A 15140-nucleotide genomic window follows, 5' to 3' on the forward strand; every position below is an offset into this window, starting at 1 on the left:
TGTATTATTACAGTGCATGCATTTAGAAAGCATGCATTATTGTTGTATAATTTACTTAAACAAATAACTGGACAAAATAATAAACATGGTGTGATAAATCATAAAAAATAAAACTACACGTGCAGCTTTTTTTGGCAAATACATTTATTTTCATTAATATTTAAGAGAGAGATTTAAAGTAATTTTTTTCCATAAAGTGTTTTTCATCAAATTGCTACTCTCTATATAAATATACAATGTACTTTAATGCTGATTTTACACTGAAAAAAATGACTTCATTCTAACAATTGACATTTAAAGACCGCTGTATATTGAACTGCTCCACATGTCTAAACATTACCTCAAAATCGGAAGAGTTCACAACTTTATAAAAATTATTAATGTTATTTGCAAATGTGTGTGTGTGTGTATATATATATATATATACACACACACATGAAATATGTATTGTTTATATTTTCTTGAGGCTGTTTTAATTTTCAAGTGGAACGTTCGCATCACATGTAGTACTTGAATTCACTGCACGTTTGCTGTTGAGATGAAACACCTCTCCACCTAGATCCATTTTCCAGCTTATGTATGTGAATTTCAGCCCAGCACTCTTTAGCTTTTCATTCATCTAAAGACCAGCAAAAAAAAAAAAATTCAAACAAATCTTCAATAATCATGACACACAGCCACATTAATGCATGGGCTTTCCTGGGCTTAAGCCCAGGGTATGAAGGTATTTTTGGTGCAAAACACCTGCACACCCGTGACAGTGTAATTTGTAGTTGTAGAGATTATTCCCGTAGGAGTATCAATAAATTTGAAGTCACAGGTTAAGAGTTGCAAAGTTGAAGATTTTATTTCTCTTCCTTAAACACAACACAACAATTACACCTTTACAACCCTTATGAAAATTAAACATGTGATTTGAACTCTTTCCCCTACAGCATTTTTTTTAAAAGTTGCCAGCCAGTGCCAGCATTTTTTTTGATATTTTCACAAAATTTTAATACCTTTCAGAAAATGCTTTTCTTTAAACATAAACATGCGACACATCAAATGAAAGAACAGATCCTTTTAAACAACAACAACAACAAAAACGTTCATGTTGTCTTTATTTATACTTTTTATCACCTTAAATATGGGTAGGATTCTTCCAAAAAAAAACACATTTTGAATAAATTTTTTTTTATTAAAGATCAGATTTAGAAAGATGATCCAAACATACATGGAGTATTTACTGCTTTTGAATTCATTATAGGGATGTGGATGTGTTATTTTTTTCATTTCGATTAATCCATAGGTCTGAAAAACGAGTACTGGATTGACTGAGGGCGGGGCAATGAAAAGGGCGTCATTGTGGAAATTAACATATTTTTATTAAAAACGCTCAAATAAAATTTTATTTTAAAGAAACTATGACAGAAAAATTAACACATACTAGATTATTAATGAAATGGATGTTTTTTTTTTTGTAAGCTGGTAAGCTTTATATACTGTATGACGCACTGACTCTACATAATATTAAGCCTTGATACAACATAAATGTATTATACAACGTGCATCTGCACAAAATGCAAAACTTCAACTAAGTTATGTACTGGAGAGAACATTTAACTCCTGTTGTGGATGCGCATCATCATGCAGTCAAAGCACAAGCTTCATAATAATAAACAGCCTTAAGTCTTTTGCTATCATTTTAGCGATTAACGTTAGCTGTGTCATGTCGTCCTCGCTCCTGTTCTCCTTTTTAAACATAGTGCCTCGACTCGAGGTGTGTTCGGCTTCAAAGCGTCGCGTGGATCGGCTGGTTGCCGTGGGCGGGCTTCACAGCGTTGCGCGGATCGGCGGTTCGCGATGCGGATGCGCGGACTTATCTGTTTGTTTTTGGATCATACATGTTAACTTACTGATGTCATATGATACGCCGGTCTACAACGCGACGCCAAACACGCACCCAGTTTTTAGTACCACAGGCGCTTGTAACACTAACCAGACATCCAAATGCGCCATAACCACAGAAAATAAATAAATAAACCCACGAGCGAGCTACCTGCAATTAACCCTCTGGGGTCCGACCATTTTGGGACACTCTCAGAGGTTCTGACATGCTCTTACATTTGGTCTTTTTTCAGTTGCTTAAAACATAATAATGGGAAATGTCTCATACCACTGCGTTCAGCACAAACTGGGCTAAAATATTATATGAGCTACATGTATGTACATGTTTGTATTTTTGAGAGAAAAATGTTTATGCGTGTTTTTTAAAAAAGCAACATTTTTAAGTCACTGATATAAGTCCACAAAACCCATACTAAACATGTTTTAACAAGACTTTCCTAAACAGAATCTAGTAGTCTAGAGTTTATTCTTTAAAATGATGTGACAATCACCATGCCTACTTATTCACATAAAACAATGTATTGATTTAGAAATTGTAAGACACTTTTTGTTTAGAGGGGCCGTATGCAAGAAGGATTGATTGACAGCTAGCAAACAAAGACTCGCATAATGAGCTGCATAATGAGGCAGGAATGTGAGAATGAACTACAATGAAGAATGTGAGGACAAATGTATACATGTTTGTTTGAGGTTTATTAAGAAGTTAACAATATAATCAAAATAGAAATGATGGTTAGTAGGACATTTTAAGTTTATTTGGAAACAAAACTTATTAAAAAACTTTGTATAAACTAAGAAACTGATACACAACAGAGCTGTAAACTTCATGTGGCTCATGTTACCATATAACTTTATGTCTAAAAAGTGTTTTTCCACTTCATAGTTTTGTACTGATGAGAGAGATGCATACCTCTAAGAGAGTTATAAACAGCTGTTAGCATAAATTGTCCACAGAAATACCCTTACTTATATAACTGATGGGTAAATGTCACTGATACTAAGTTACATTCATATACTATCTTGTACATAAACTTAATCTCAGATAAGCATCTGCAGCAATTAATATAAAAAGCTGTTTTCAGATGACTGTTTTCAGATGCCCATCCCCTTATCGTCTAGCTTCTGTTTTAAACGTGTTTCTGTAAGCGCGTATGAACTTTAAAAACACATCGCATATGGCGCGTCCATGTGCGCGAGCTCGCGTCTCCGTGTCACGCGGCGCTCATAAAAACCGTGTTGCGTGTAAAGCGCAATGTATGGAATTGCCTTGCATGTAAACAATATGGAATCATTTTACAGCAAATCCCTTAGCGCAGCATTACTCAAAGTTGCCTTGAAGGATACGACAGTGAATAATAACTGTGTCTAACACTGTACAGCATGTAACAGATATCTGCCATTACGGGAGGTCACACGGATTTGTTTGTAAATAAGCATGTAAACATGGAATCATATTACAGCACACACTTAAAAGATACAGCAGTTCAGGCTTACTGAAAGTTTCCATGAAGGATATAAGTGAATAACTGTGTTTAACACTGTTACAGCATACAACAGTGAAATCCGCCATTACGTGAGATCGCGTCCGTTTGTAAACAATGCGAAAGTTTCTCAATCCGAAGCGTGCAGTCTGCTAAGGTTGCTTAACGTTACTGTATGTAGGCTGAACTGCACAAGCCATGAGCATATTAAGTTACATGATAGCAAATATAAATGGTATAAATTAACTGTTAACGTTACTTACTTCTAATCCAGCTCCAGTGCGTTCTCCATTGTTATTCTTAGGTAACGTTAAAGATAAATGCTTCTCTTCCTCAATGTCCAGATATAAATGAAGATATTCCTCACGTGTGTGTAAAGTTTATCTCCCAAACATGCGGTAAAAAGTCTTTAAATCTGATCAAACTTTACGCTTTGCTTGTTATGGTTGAACAGCTCGTGTCTTCATTACCATGTCAACAGCTGTGGGCGTGACCAAATTAATGAAGTCAGCCAGGAAAAACGGTACTCTCTTTACTTCAATGCAGATTACATAAACAGGCAATATTTGTTTTCGATTATATTTAGCTTGTTTAAAAGTAGACATTTCAGGCTTTCTTTGGATATGTGTATCATGCTTGTGTGACGAGTATTCGCGGAGTTTAAATTGATTTTTGTAACGTGTTTTGAGAGACAGCTGGTGGAGACAGAAATGTCTGGATGCACACCCTGTTTATTTTCTTTATTTGACAAAAACACAAAGATCTGTTGTTATTGTGAATGAACACATATTAAAGAAGACCCTTTACCGTTTCAAATGATGTCAAACACGTAAGTGTATGATTATTAATGATGGAGTATTTTAAGTTGATTCTGCCATGATAAGGAAAAAACACGTCAAAACGCGGCCCCGCGTTTTTGGACCCCAGGGGGTTAAGACACGAGCTACCAGTAGCTCGCGAGCGACGTGTTGGAGACCCCTGATCTATGCGATCAGTTGCATGCGTGTACAACTGCTTAAATCACCAGGTGGCGCCCGACACTCACTGAAGCAGAGTTTATTAAATACCACCAATGTTTCAGGTAGGTAAATCGCCTTTATCAAGGTTAGGGCTGCACGATTTGGAGGAAAAATCTAATTGTGATTTTTCTGATCCAAATTGCGATTCGCGATTTATTTACTAGTATATAATAAAAGAGCTAAATCCAGGTTTGTTGTGGTGGTTTTAATAGCACCAAAGAAAGATGCTGTGCTACTGTTTATTTAAGACCTCTTAAACATTGTACCAAGGTGTCTGCAAGACTTTGCTCTTCTGCAGACACTTTTTTTTTAATCTAAGAACATTAAACAAAATACAGTTTAACAAAAATGTATTGAAAGTTTTTTTTTTTAATAACATATAGGGCTATAGGCTAATGTATTTTGGCTGTCACTACAACAATGCTTCTGACAAGCAAATGTTTAGTTTTTTCTTTTAATCAAAAGACTATACTCATCTTGTTTTACTTTTCAGGCATCTGTAATAAATGTAAATATATTAGTTATTAGAATCTATGATTTAACATAAGCAAAAAATACAAATAAAACACTGCACAGTCCTCACTGTACGATTTTAAATGTGGAGCTGCAGAAGCTTGTTCAGTTAAGAGTAAGGACTGATTTTAATTTTTGGTGTGTAATAAACATTTCTGACACAGAAAGCACCAGGTAACTGTCTGTCACTTTAAGACACAAGACAGCTTTAAAACTGCTCTGCTTTAATGTACTGATAAACATCCAGCTGTTTATGTTCAATTAGACAAGAAGGAAAACTTAAGTTTAGTGATCACGCGTGTGCTGAACACTTGCTGTGTGTGCGCTTCATGAACCCTCGTGCCTGTAAATATACTTTCAAAGCGGTGCGGATGTGCGCGTGCAAGAAAGTATACTGTACCTCTTTCGTCTGCTGTGTTCCGGGCTTTAATGAAAGCTGCTTATAGTCTGATGAGGCGCTTGTCATTGTTTTTGCGATGCATGACGAGAAATGGACGTACCTTTCTTTAAGTCCAACATTACACAAAAGCGAAATGTTTCTGCTCATTTCTGTCCTCTCATTTGCCGGGTAATGAGTAATAATGGGTTTTAAAAATGACTGATTCCAAAACCTGCCAACTTCCATATCATTCCGCGTTGTGCAGTTAATTCCATTTGTATGCTTGGATTTCGCGACTCCGTCCGTGTTTTTCGCATCACGGAAATCATATGGCCGTACACTTTGTTGAGGAGTTGAACTGCTGCTCGCGCTCATGTTTTCCAAATGGCGTTATCTGACGTTCAGTCAGCACCTCAGTGTTAATGCACTCTATTGGTTTAAACTGCATCAAACGTAAAATGCGCATGAAGCGAACTGTCATAAACTGCGTACTAGATGACTGTTATATTTGATAGTTCTGAATCGAAATAATCGCAGCTGTTGCGATTCGAAAATCGCGTCCAATCAAATCGCGATTTCGTTTTAAAAATGATTAATCGTGCAGGCCTAATCAAGGTATTATTTTCTCCAAGTGTAGAGCAATGTAAATAGAGTGCTAATTCTACACAGATAAAGGTAATTACATCCAATACTCCAATGATTCATTAGTAAACAAAATATAAAGTCTTCCATAAATCTCAGACAATTAATATTAGTATTAATACTAATACATATTCAAGCACAATATACACATATACATTTAAATAGATATCCAATCTTGCAGGGTAACGCTGTTTGACCTTATAGTCAAGTCCCAAAATAGATAAATAGCCCTGGATAAGATCCAGTAGGCATTTTTAAGGAAAAGTACTTCAAGTGTTGTTTCTATATGATTTTTAGGTGCTGAATCCATTTCTGCCATATAACAAGTTGTAAACATAACTGTTTTGGCATAAACAATAAAAACAAAATGGCTGCCAAAAAATAATTTTAATGCATTTATTGCCGTTTAAACATTAAACATTAGAACTAACCTGTGCATTCTCAGAATATTTAAACATGTAAAAAATAAAAAAAACAACATTAACATGAAAAGGACAGTTTTTAATGTTTAAATTGCGGCTGTAACTCTGAAATTTCAACAAAATCAAGCAACAATACTGTGATTAGATTTTCTAAAAGTTATTTGTACATACAAGTATCATTGGACTATAGGGCTCGTTATAGTTGTGCGTAGGTCCTACGGCGTAGCAGCGACGGCGTAGGTTCCGCGTCGGTTTTCATTTATACTTTTGCGTCGTCGTCCGCGTCGACGTGCAAACACACGCGCGACCGCTGGTAGGCAGTATCCACGCGTGTAACCACTGTAGCAGCACAAACGTGAAAGAAGATGAAGCTTAGCAGTTATCCCACAAACGAAGAAGATACAGCAACTTGTTGTGTATAATTTGAGAAGACCAGCAATGATGAAAGTAAATAAACAGCGACTTTTGATGCAGTTTGAGTTAAATCACTCATCAACTTGGCTCATCTTTGTTTTCACCGTCACAAACGGAAATACCTATGACGCAGTTTTTTTTTACCTGACGGGAGGGGTACTGGTGGACCAATCACAGCGCTTGCGGTCCGCGTAGATCTGACGCGCTGTTACATTTTTTGTGAGGTGCGCGTCAGGCTACGCAGAGCTACGCACAGGCTACGGATATCCTACGCCGTAGGTACGGCGTAGAACCTACGCACGACTATAAATCGCCCTTATCTGAATTTGCAAGATGCAGTGAATGGATTAGGCTTGCAGCTGCATCGGGCTACCTTGCACCCAGTGGTGCAGGCACAGGTGATTAACTTCTCACAGGCATCTGGAACTAGGGGTAGTGACATGAGTTGAGGAGTAAGGAAATTCCCCTCTTGTCTTCCATCCTATGGTTTCAGGGGTTGGCAGAAATAGCTGCTGGGTTACAGACTAACATTTGAGAGAGGTGGCACTGGCGCCACCAAGTTGTACAGCTGGTGGTGCTGGATCTCAATTTGGTGGCACCAGTCACTGGGTGGTGTAAAAACAAAAAATAAACACGTAAACATGTTTAATGCATTAATAAATTCATTACAAATAGAGATACTTTCTTCTTCTTCTTCTTATGCCTTTTACGTGTTCCACTGTTGATTGTGTATGGTAGCGATCAAACAGAACATCAATTTGCTGAAACTGTGCTCCACTTAGGATGTCTGCCAGATCTCCAAAAGTCTTTGCTTCTTGTGGCTTCACAATAGCAATGACCAAAGCTTGACCATCACTGATAAGCATTGATTCATCTTGTAGGTCTGTGGCACCAAGGTGGTTGGGACATGGAATGTCAGCATTCAAGACTTTAGCAAGTATCGCCTTTGAACCTGAACAAAGCTGTCCATTAACTTCTGCCAAGGACAGAGGTACAACGAATAGTTCATGCATAATAATACTTTTGAGGTTGACTGGGCGTCCTGCATCATATGCAGCAATGAGGCACTGTAGAATGTTTCTGTCTGCCTAGACAGTTTTTGCCTTCCCAGTGATTGGGTCTGACTGTTGAACTTCAAACAGGGAAGCAAAAGTGACTCTTCTTCCCTCAGATGGCAACAGCCTCTCCTCTACAAATGTATCCAGTTGACTTTGCCCTTTCTGTGTAGCTGTCAACAGCTCATCTTCAATATCCTGGGTGGCAAAGTCTTTGTTTGCAATGTTTTGCAGTGTCTGGGGCAGGTTAGCGAAAAGAGACCAAATCTTTGCAATACTGCAAGCAAAGTATCTTCATCTATTGAGTCCTGTTTCATTCTGCCCTTTGTGGTTTCATTGTGGATGTAGGCATCATCTGTATCCAGACCAATGGCAACTTTTGTGTCATGGGCAAGATGGGATTGGAAGTTGAAAGACAGAGCCCATCTGCCAAGAGCTGAAGATATCTTTGTGATACCAACAATTCCTCCCTTTTTTCCAATACAGCCTAGCCACTCGTGACTATGATCGGGATCCACTTGGTTGAAGCGACGTAAAGAGCACTTGACTACAAGTTTCCAGCCTCAAACTCCTTCTTCACAGGCTGTGGAAGTTGGTTCATCTCGTTCAGTAGATTGTCCCCCACCAAGCATAGTTGATGTGGTTATAGCACATGAAATAGGGCAACATTTGCTGGAATGCACAAAGGTGCAGGTCCCAGATTCCGTTTAGCTGTGCACAGCTAAAGGCATTACGGAGGAGGCACAACGCAATGTAGTGTGGTTGCGCTACAACGCTTAATGCTGGGAAAAGTATTTAACTACTGTTAAAGCTACAATGTTTTAAAAGTAACTGAACTACAGAAAAATGTAGTTGTGTCAGTAGCGTCACTAATTACTCCCCAACACTGTAGATCAGTGCAAAGAAAATACAAAGCACAACTGTTAATTTTTCTACACTGACTATTCGAGTCTGTGGATTTAAATTCCGATATAAAAGTTTAGATGCTAATTAGCACATATTTAAGTAGATAATGCCTCATTTGCATATGTAAACATGAAATTTCAGAAAACTTGTAATACAAAAAATGTTTGCCTCTATGATAGTAAAAAACTGGAAAAGTTTTATGATGATATCTATAACTTAAAAAAAATTCCCTATCCACCTGTAGTGTTTTGACTGTGAATAATGCACCTATTGTTTCGATAACAATTACAAGCAAATGGGACCCTTATTTCAATGTTATACGCTGGATCCTTATTCAGGAGACATTGAACTTTCTAAAAATGTGGTATAACAACTTTTCCTCAAAAATGCCTACAGGGTTACACAATCTTGAAGATTCGGACCTGACTATTAACCGCTGTAATAAAATGTTAATTTTGAAACACGTTCTAAGCTGTGATAAAATACACCGGTAGCCCCACGGTTCAGACCACATTACATAAGTAGGCCTATCACTGCGCCACTGTTGCTGCGTACTGATTTATGAAAATAGACACCACAGTCTTTAATCATATTTTTATGATACAATTAATGGCGATATCCAGATAAATGTCAATAAATATTGTTGAGTCATCTCGTCGTTAAAGAGAAAACGTTGTCTGAGGAGTTTATAATTCAAGTTCATTAAACACTGACGCATTCACTCAACAATGAAAACACAGTGTAGTACTGTTCATGGCTCTGAATCTGATATCTTACAAACGTTTTTCACAAAAAGGAAATTATCTTTTTGCTAAAAAATTTGAGAGGTGATAAGAGAACAAATGAAGGTAGGATGAAATGTTTGTTTTTGTTTAAAAGCGGATGGTCTGTTCTTTCATTTGATATTTTATGTTTATTTAAAGAAGATAATTTTTCTGTAAGGCATTAAACTAAAACTGTGTGGCAACTTTAAAAAAAAAAAAACGCTGACGGGGAAAGAGTTCAGCATGCTTCCAAGCAGTGGCGGATGCAGAACGTGACATATGGGTGGGCATGGATTAAGTCCGGGTGGGCCTGAATCTATGGGTGTCACTTTTGAATAAGAAACTATAACAAGTCTATAAAATTCGTCAAAACTTCAGAACACTAATTTAAACAGCATACACACACACCCGAACTGCACGTCACATTTTTGACATTATTGATACTTTAAATTGTAATGCAACGTGACATTTATTAAGCCTTTTTGGTAAAAAAAATATTGGGCTCTCATAGCCTACAAAATAGAACCTGCACACAGTGACAGGAAATATAAATGAACCCAAAAAAACCTTATACTTTTTTAAATAACCTATTAAAGTGTTTAAATAAATACGGCTACTAAATGCTTAAAATGAAGCTTCTAACATCATATTCTCTTCATGCAATTCACTAAAAATATATTTTCGTTCTCACATATTTAAGTTAACTTACTAAATAAAGAAAGAAAAAGGGAATTGCTAGAATAATGTTAGACTCTGGGGTTAAACGAAATGACAAATAAATAAACATTTAATATACTTTTTGATGAGCACAAGAGCAAGCCTACTCGTGAAGAGCGGAGCCGAGGAGCGCGCATATCAGACGTGAACGAAAGGAATAATGGATTTAATGCTTTCACTTTATTTCCTGACAGTTTCACTTGTTAGTGAGGATAGTAATGGCTAACAAGATTACGCCGAATTACATACAACATAATTACCTAACTAAATCTGAGAGAATGCAAACACATTACAATATTTTTCCTCCGCCCGACGGCCAAGGCGCATCATTTTTTTTAGCCCGACAGGAATTCGCCATAGCCGTAATGGACGTCGGGCAAGAGATTTTGCGAGGTTTGTTTTGTAGAAAGACTTTCTTTAAAGTGAATTTCGTTTTGTATAAATTGTATCTTAATATTAATCAATGTTTGATCAAACAATTGCCTCGATTTAATAAATAAGAAGCAAACCAAGAACGTCTGTGGTGTGGATTGAAGTGAACCCACTATATTTCCGCAGCCTACGTCTTTCTGCTTTAATGCATTTCTTAAATTAATGTCTCAATTACACAGTAGGCTTATAGGTTGTTATGATAGGCTATTTGTTGCTTAAAAGCAATAGGCTATATTGTATAAAGTGTAGCAATAAACGTGGCGTGACTTATAGTGCTGCTATATCGCTATATCAAACAACATCACTATGATCAGATGTTTTCTTTCTATTTTTTACCCCGCTGTCATATTTGTTGTGTGTTTATGTTATTGAGAGGAAAGCGCGCACGCGCAGCACATATTTATAACGTGTTGTTATTCAAAATACGTTTTCTACTTGCTTGCAAAAAAAGTTCTCAAAGTGATCATGGCTGAAAGCTGCTTGGGAATATTTCATTATAACGCAACATTCAACTGCTTTAATAGTTTTTAAATAGTTATCAGGCTTACTTATAATTTTACTGTTTTTAACATAACATGCAATAGATAAATTACTCCACATAAAGAAGTATACATGTCTAACTATACAGAGTAGTATTTTTTACATTTCTGATTGGGCGGGCCAGCTGTCAATCTGGGCGGGCCCAGACCCACCCAGGCCCGCCCATAGCTCCGCGCCTGCTTCCAAGCATATTTGATCATTACTTCAACAGTTATACGATATAAATGTTAATGTATAAATTAGATGAATGTTGATTTATAAAATAAACACCACAGTCTTAAATGATATTTTCCTTGTGTCTTGCTGCATCTGTGTTGGTTGGGGACTGCGCTCTGTTTCAGTCACACTTGATTCTGAGGAACTACTTTGTTTGGCGAAAGAGTAATATATAATTACAACTTATTTGTGTTTTATTTGATAAAATCCCGCTAATGTTATGCATATGAAGTAGCCGTTTTATAAACGCAATAAACCCCTTGAAGCAGTGGGGTTACAGTGCATTTTATAACAGCTAAGGGGGTTTTAGGCACAACGCGAAGCAGTGGTAACCCACTGCTTCATGGGGTTTATTGCTTTATTGGACCAAATCAAAGAAGTCAATAAGTCTCTACAAGGGGTCTTCTTTAATGTATTACATGCAATCTTTTCCTCATCTGGTGAAAAATGTAAAGTCGTATTGTAACAAAACAGAGTTATCCTGTGTGTTTATTTACTTCTTCATGTATTTATAGTATTTATTTGTTACCTAAAAAACATTTAAAGAGTTTGGTTTCAAAATGAGACAACTCCGTATTTAAAATTTTGTTTTTATTGTTTTATTGTGCTACTTAACTGTATTTTACTAGTTGGAACCAAACTCTTCATTTATTCTTACATTTTAATAACCTTTTCCATCTACAAAGATCGTTGTTGGTTATTTATGGAACCAAACAGCCAAAATTAGTTCTGCTATGGCACGGTGTAGCACCTTTATTTTAATGGTGTATAGATTTAAACAACTGAATGTTTTATGCACAGTTTATTGAATGGCAGCAACCACAAAGAGTAACTTAAAATGATGATTTGGATAGGCATTCAAACACGTTAACATGAATAAATCTAATCAGATAGTATATAAACACAGAGACTAACCTTATTCAGAATGGTAGTCTGTAAAGAAGGATCATTCAAGTTCAGATTTTCAACATTGGAGAAGTTCAGTCTGACAATCTGTCTTTGAAATAACCTGTCCTCTACAGAAAACAATTACAATGTATTTATAAAATTAAAAAATATAGTAACATCACAATGGTTTGTAATATGAGTTTATACAAGTGATTGTTTGCTTATTAAAGTCATTTACATTTATGCACTTAGGAAAACTTTTATTAAAAACATTGCATTTAAGTCATGCTAAGTAATTCATTTGTTAAACTCACCTCCATAGCAGATAAAATTGTACATTTGGTAACAGATGTCTTGAACCCATTTACCAGAATCAATTGTTGACATGGCAACACAGTCACCAGAACTTATGAATGGATGTCCTGCTTCCCAGTTTCTAAAGGTGAGGTTCCACTGATCAGACCACTGCCAAAATTCTATGTACAGACCCATCCAGTAAAAACCATCTCCAACAACTGCACGTATCTGTTGCTGCTCTTGAGAGTTGTGTATAGTGGCCAGATCAGTGTAATACCGTCTGCAGTAACTCTGAGCATCTGTCCAGTTTTTCCATATATATATTCTAATGTATCTAGTGCTTTCTATTGAGAGATGCAAAATAAAAATCAGGTCTCAGCTCTTCTTAGATAAACTGAATGTTAACACACTCAATAAACTGACTACTTACCATTGTAGCAGGCAAAAGGAAATGTGGTTCCACAATGAAAACTGTACCAATAATAATTGAGAAATGAAGCACAACGGTATATAGTAGGTTGTCCTGGGTACCATGGAATGTATGAAATGTTTTCTTCTCCATTTGACCAAACCCAATTGCTCTGTATACTTGTTTGCAGTCCAATCCATACTAATCCTCTGTACCCATCGGTTTCATTCACTAAATATACCATCCTGTTCACATCATCCATTGTCTCTACAGTAGCCAGATCAGTGAATCTATGTCTACAGTAACTCTGAGCTTGTGTCCATGTCATACTTATGTTTATGTACTGATACTCTCGCCAAAGACCAGAAGCACTGCACAGAAGTCCTGTTAAAATTAACATGTTTTAATATATGGATGTGCACACATATACTTGTGAAAACAGATTTAAATGATGACACCAACCTGACAGCAGAAGCAGCACAAACAAACTCATGTTCATAACTGCTGTCACAGCTCCTCGCTGATGTTTCACAAACACTGCACGCTGGTCAAGATCAGAAATTATGAAATTATTTTCTTGTGCAAAATTATACTTCCTTACCTCAGTGTAGGATCCCATCTTCTAAACTCATTATATTTATACACAACTCAACACTTCTGGTGTCACCTCAGATGGTCAACTATTACAGTGAATCCACCCTTACAGTTACTGGTGTTTATTCACTAATACAGCACTCTCTAATCCTTAATTTGACCACACCCCTACACAGCACGTCAAAACAAAGCATATCATGCTTTTCCTAACATTTAAATTAGGAATAATTTTCATACTAAAGAGTTCAGCTTTGGTCTGCATCATAACACATATTCTCTAAAGCAAAAGTCAATATTGTAACATTAAATTAGTAATTTATATTTGTAGTAGCATTAAATTCCTAAAAGCTTATATTTAACTTTCTTATCATATTTGCTTGCAGAAGGACAGATAAAAAATCATGTGCTAGCACATTATATCATAAATGAATGATAATGTAATGAAAATTGAGATTCAAATAGCTTACTTCCGTGCTTTGTATAGATGGTCACTTTTACTTTGTTTATTATTACTCTTTTTGAAAATATGTTAAAGGGGCCATGGCATGAAAATCTGACTTTTTCCATGTTTAAGTGCTATAATTCGGTCCCCAGTGCTTCTATCAACCTAGAAAATGTGATAAAGATCAACCCAGTAACTTAGTTTTGGTAAACCATTCTCTACAAGCACATGAAAAAATAGGTCATTGAAATTTTGCTCTCCTTATGATGTCATACGGAGATCTTATTATAATAATACCACCCCTTAATCTGCACTATCCAACCACAGCACTCCTATTTAGTGCAGAGAAAAGCACAATTGAGTTTAAATTGCAACAAACCACCATCATTGTGATCAGTGTTTGAATTTCATCAGCTCATTTGCATTTTAAAGGACACACCCAAAATGGAACATTTTTGCACACACCTATTAAGTGGCAATTTTAACATGCTATTATAAATTATTTATATGGTGTTTTGAGCTAAAACTTCACATATGTGGTCTGGGGACACCAAAGATTTATTTGACATCTTAAAAAAGTCTTGTGCCATGGCCCCTTTAATTTTACAGCTTCCCTAGAGTTAAACATTTGATTTTTACCATTTTGGAATCCATTCAGCCGATCTCTGGGCTGTACCACTTTTAGCATAGCTTAGCACAATCCATTGAATCTGATTAGACCATTAAGATTGCGCTCAAAAATAACCAAAGAGTTTCAATATTTTTCCTATTTAAAACTTGACTCTTCTGTAGTTACATTGTGTACTAAGACCGACTGAAAATTAAAAGTTGCGATTTTCTAGGCAGATATGGCTAGGAATTATCAACAAGTTTCCTGCGTCCCATGAGGCCTTGCATCAAAAGTTGGCGCGACTTCCACATAGCAGGACGTAACACACATTCATTCATTACTTTACAGTCTAACTTACTGACAATGTGGGAACACAACCTCAAAGAAATAAAAAAGGGTGAAATAACAGTACCTTACCCTCCGCAGTAGATGATTGGGAAGATAATGTGAAGAAGTGGCCTCCAATTATGTATGGAAGCATTTTTAGCTATTTTGTATATTCAGTAGCCT

At 36.4% G+C, this 15140-nt stretch overlaps 1 protein-coding gene across 1 annotated transcript; it reads right to left on the minus strand.

Moving 5' to 3' along the window:
• Positions 1-440: 440 nt before the first annotated feature.
• LOC129441590 (macrophage mannose receptor 1-like) lies at positions 441-13694 on the minus strand. The gene is made up of 6 exons (XM_055201251.2): positions 13586-13694; positions 13447-13528; positions 13006-13368; positions 12593-12919; positions 12306-12406; positions 441-619 (listed from the first exon to the last, which is right to left on the minus strand). Exons 1-6 carry the CDS (start codon positions 13601-13603, stop codon positions 473-475), a joined length of 1038 nt encoding a protein of 345 aa, XP_055057226.2. The 5' UTR covers positions 13604-13694; the 3' UTR covers positions 441-472.
• Positions 13695-15140: the final 1446 nt, after the last annotated feature.

This window comes from Misgurnus anguillicaudatus, chromosome 2 (assembly GCF_027580225.2).
Source record: "Misgurnus anguillicaudatus chromosome 2, ASM2758022v2, whole genome shotgun sequence".
NCBI lineage: Eukaryota > Metazoa > Chordata > Actinopteri > Cypriniformes > Cobitidae > Misgurnus > Misgurnus anguillicaudatus.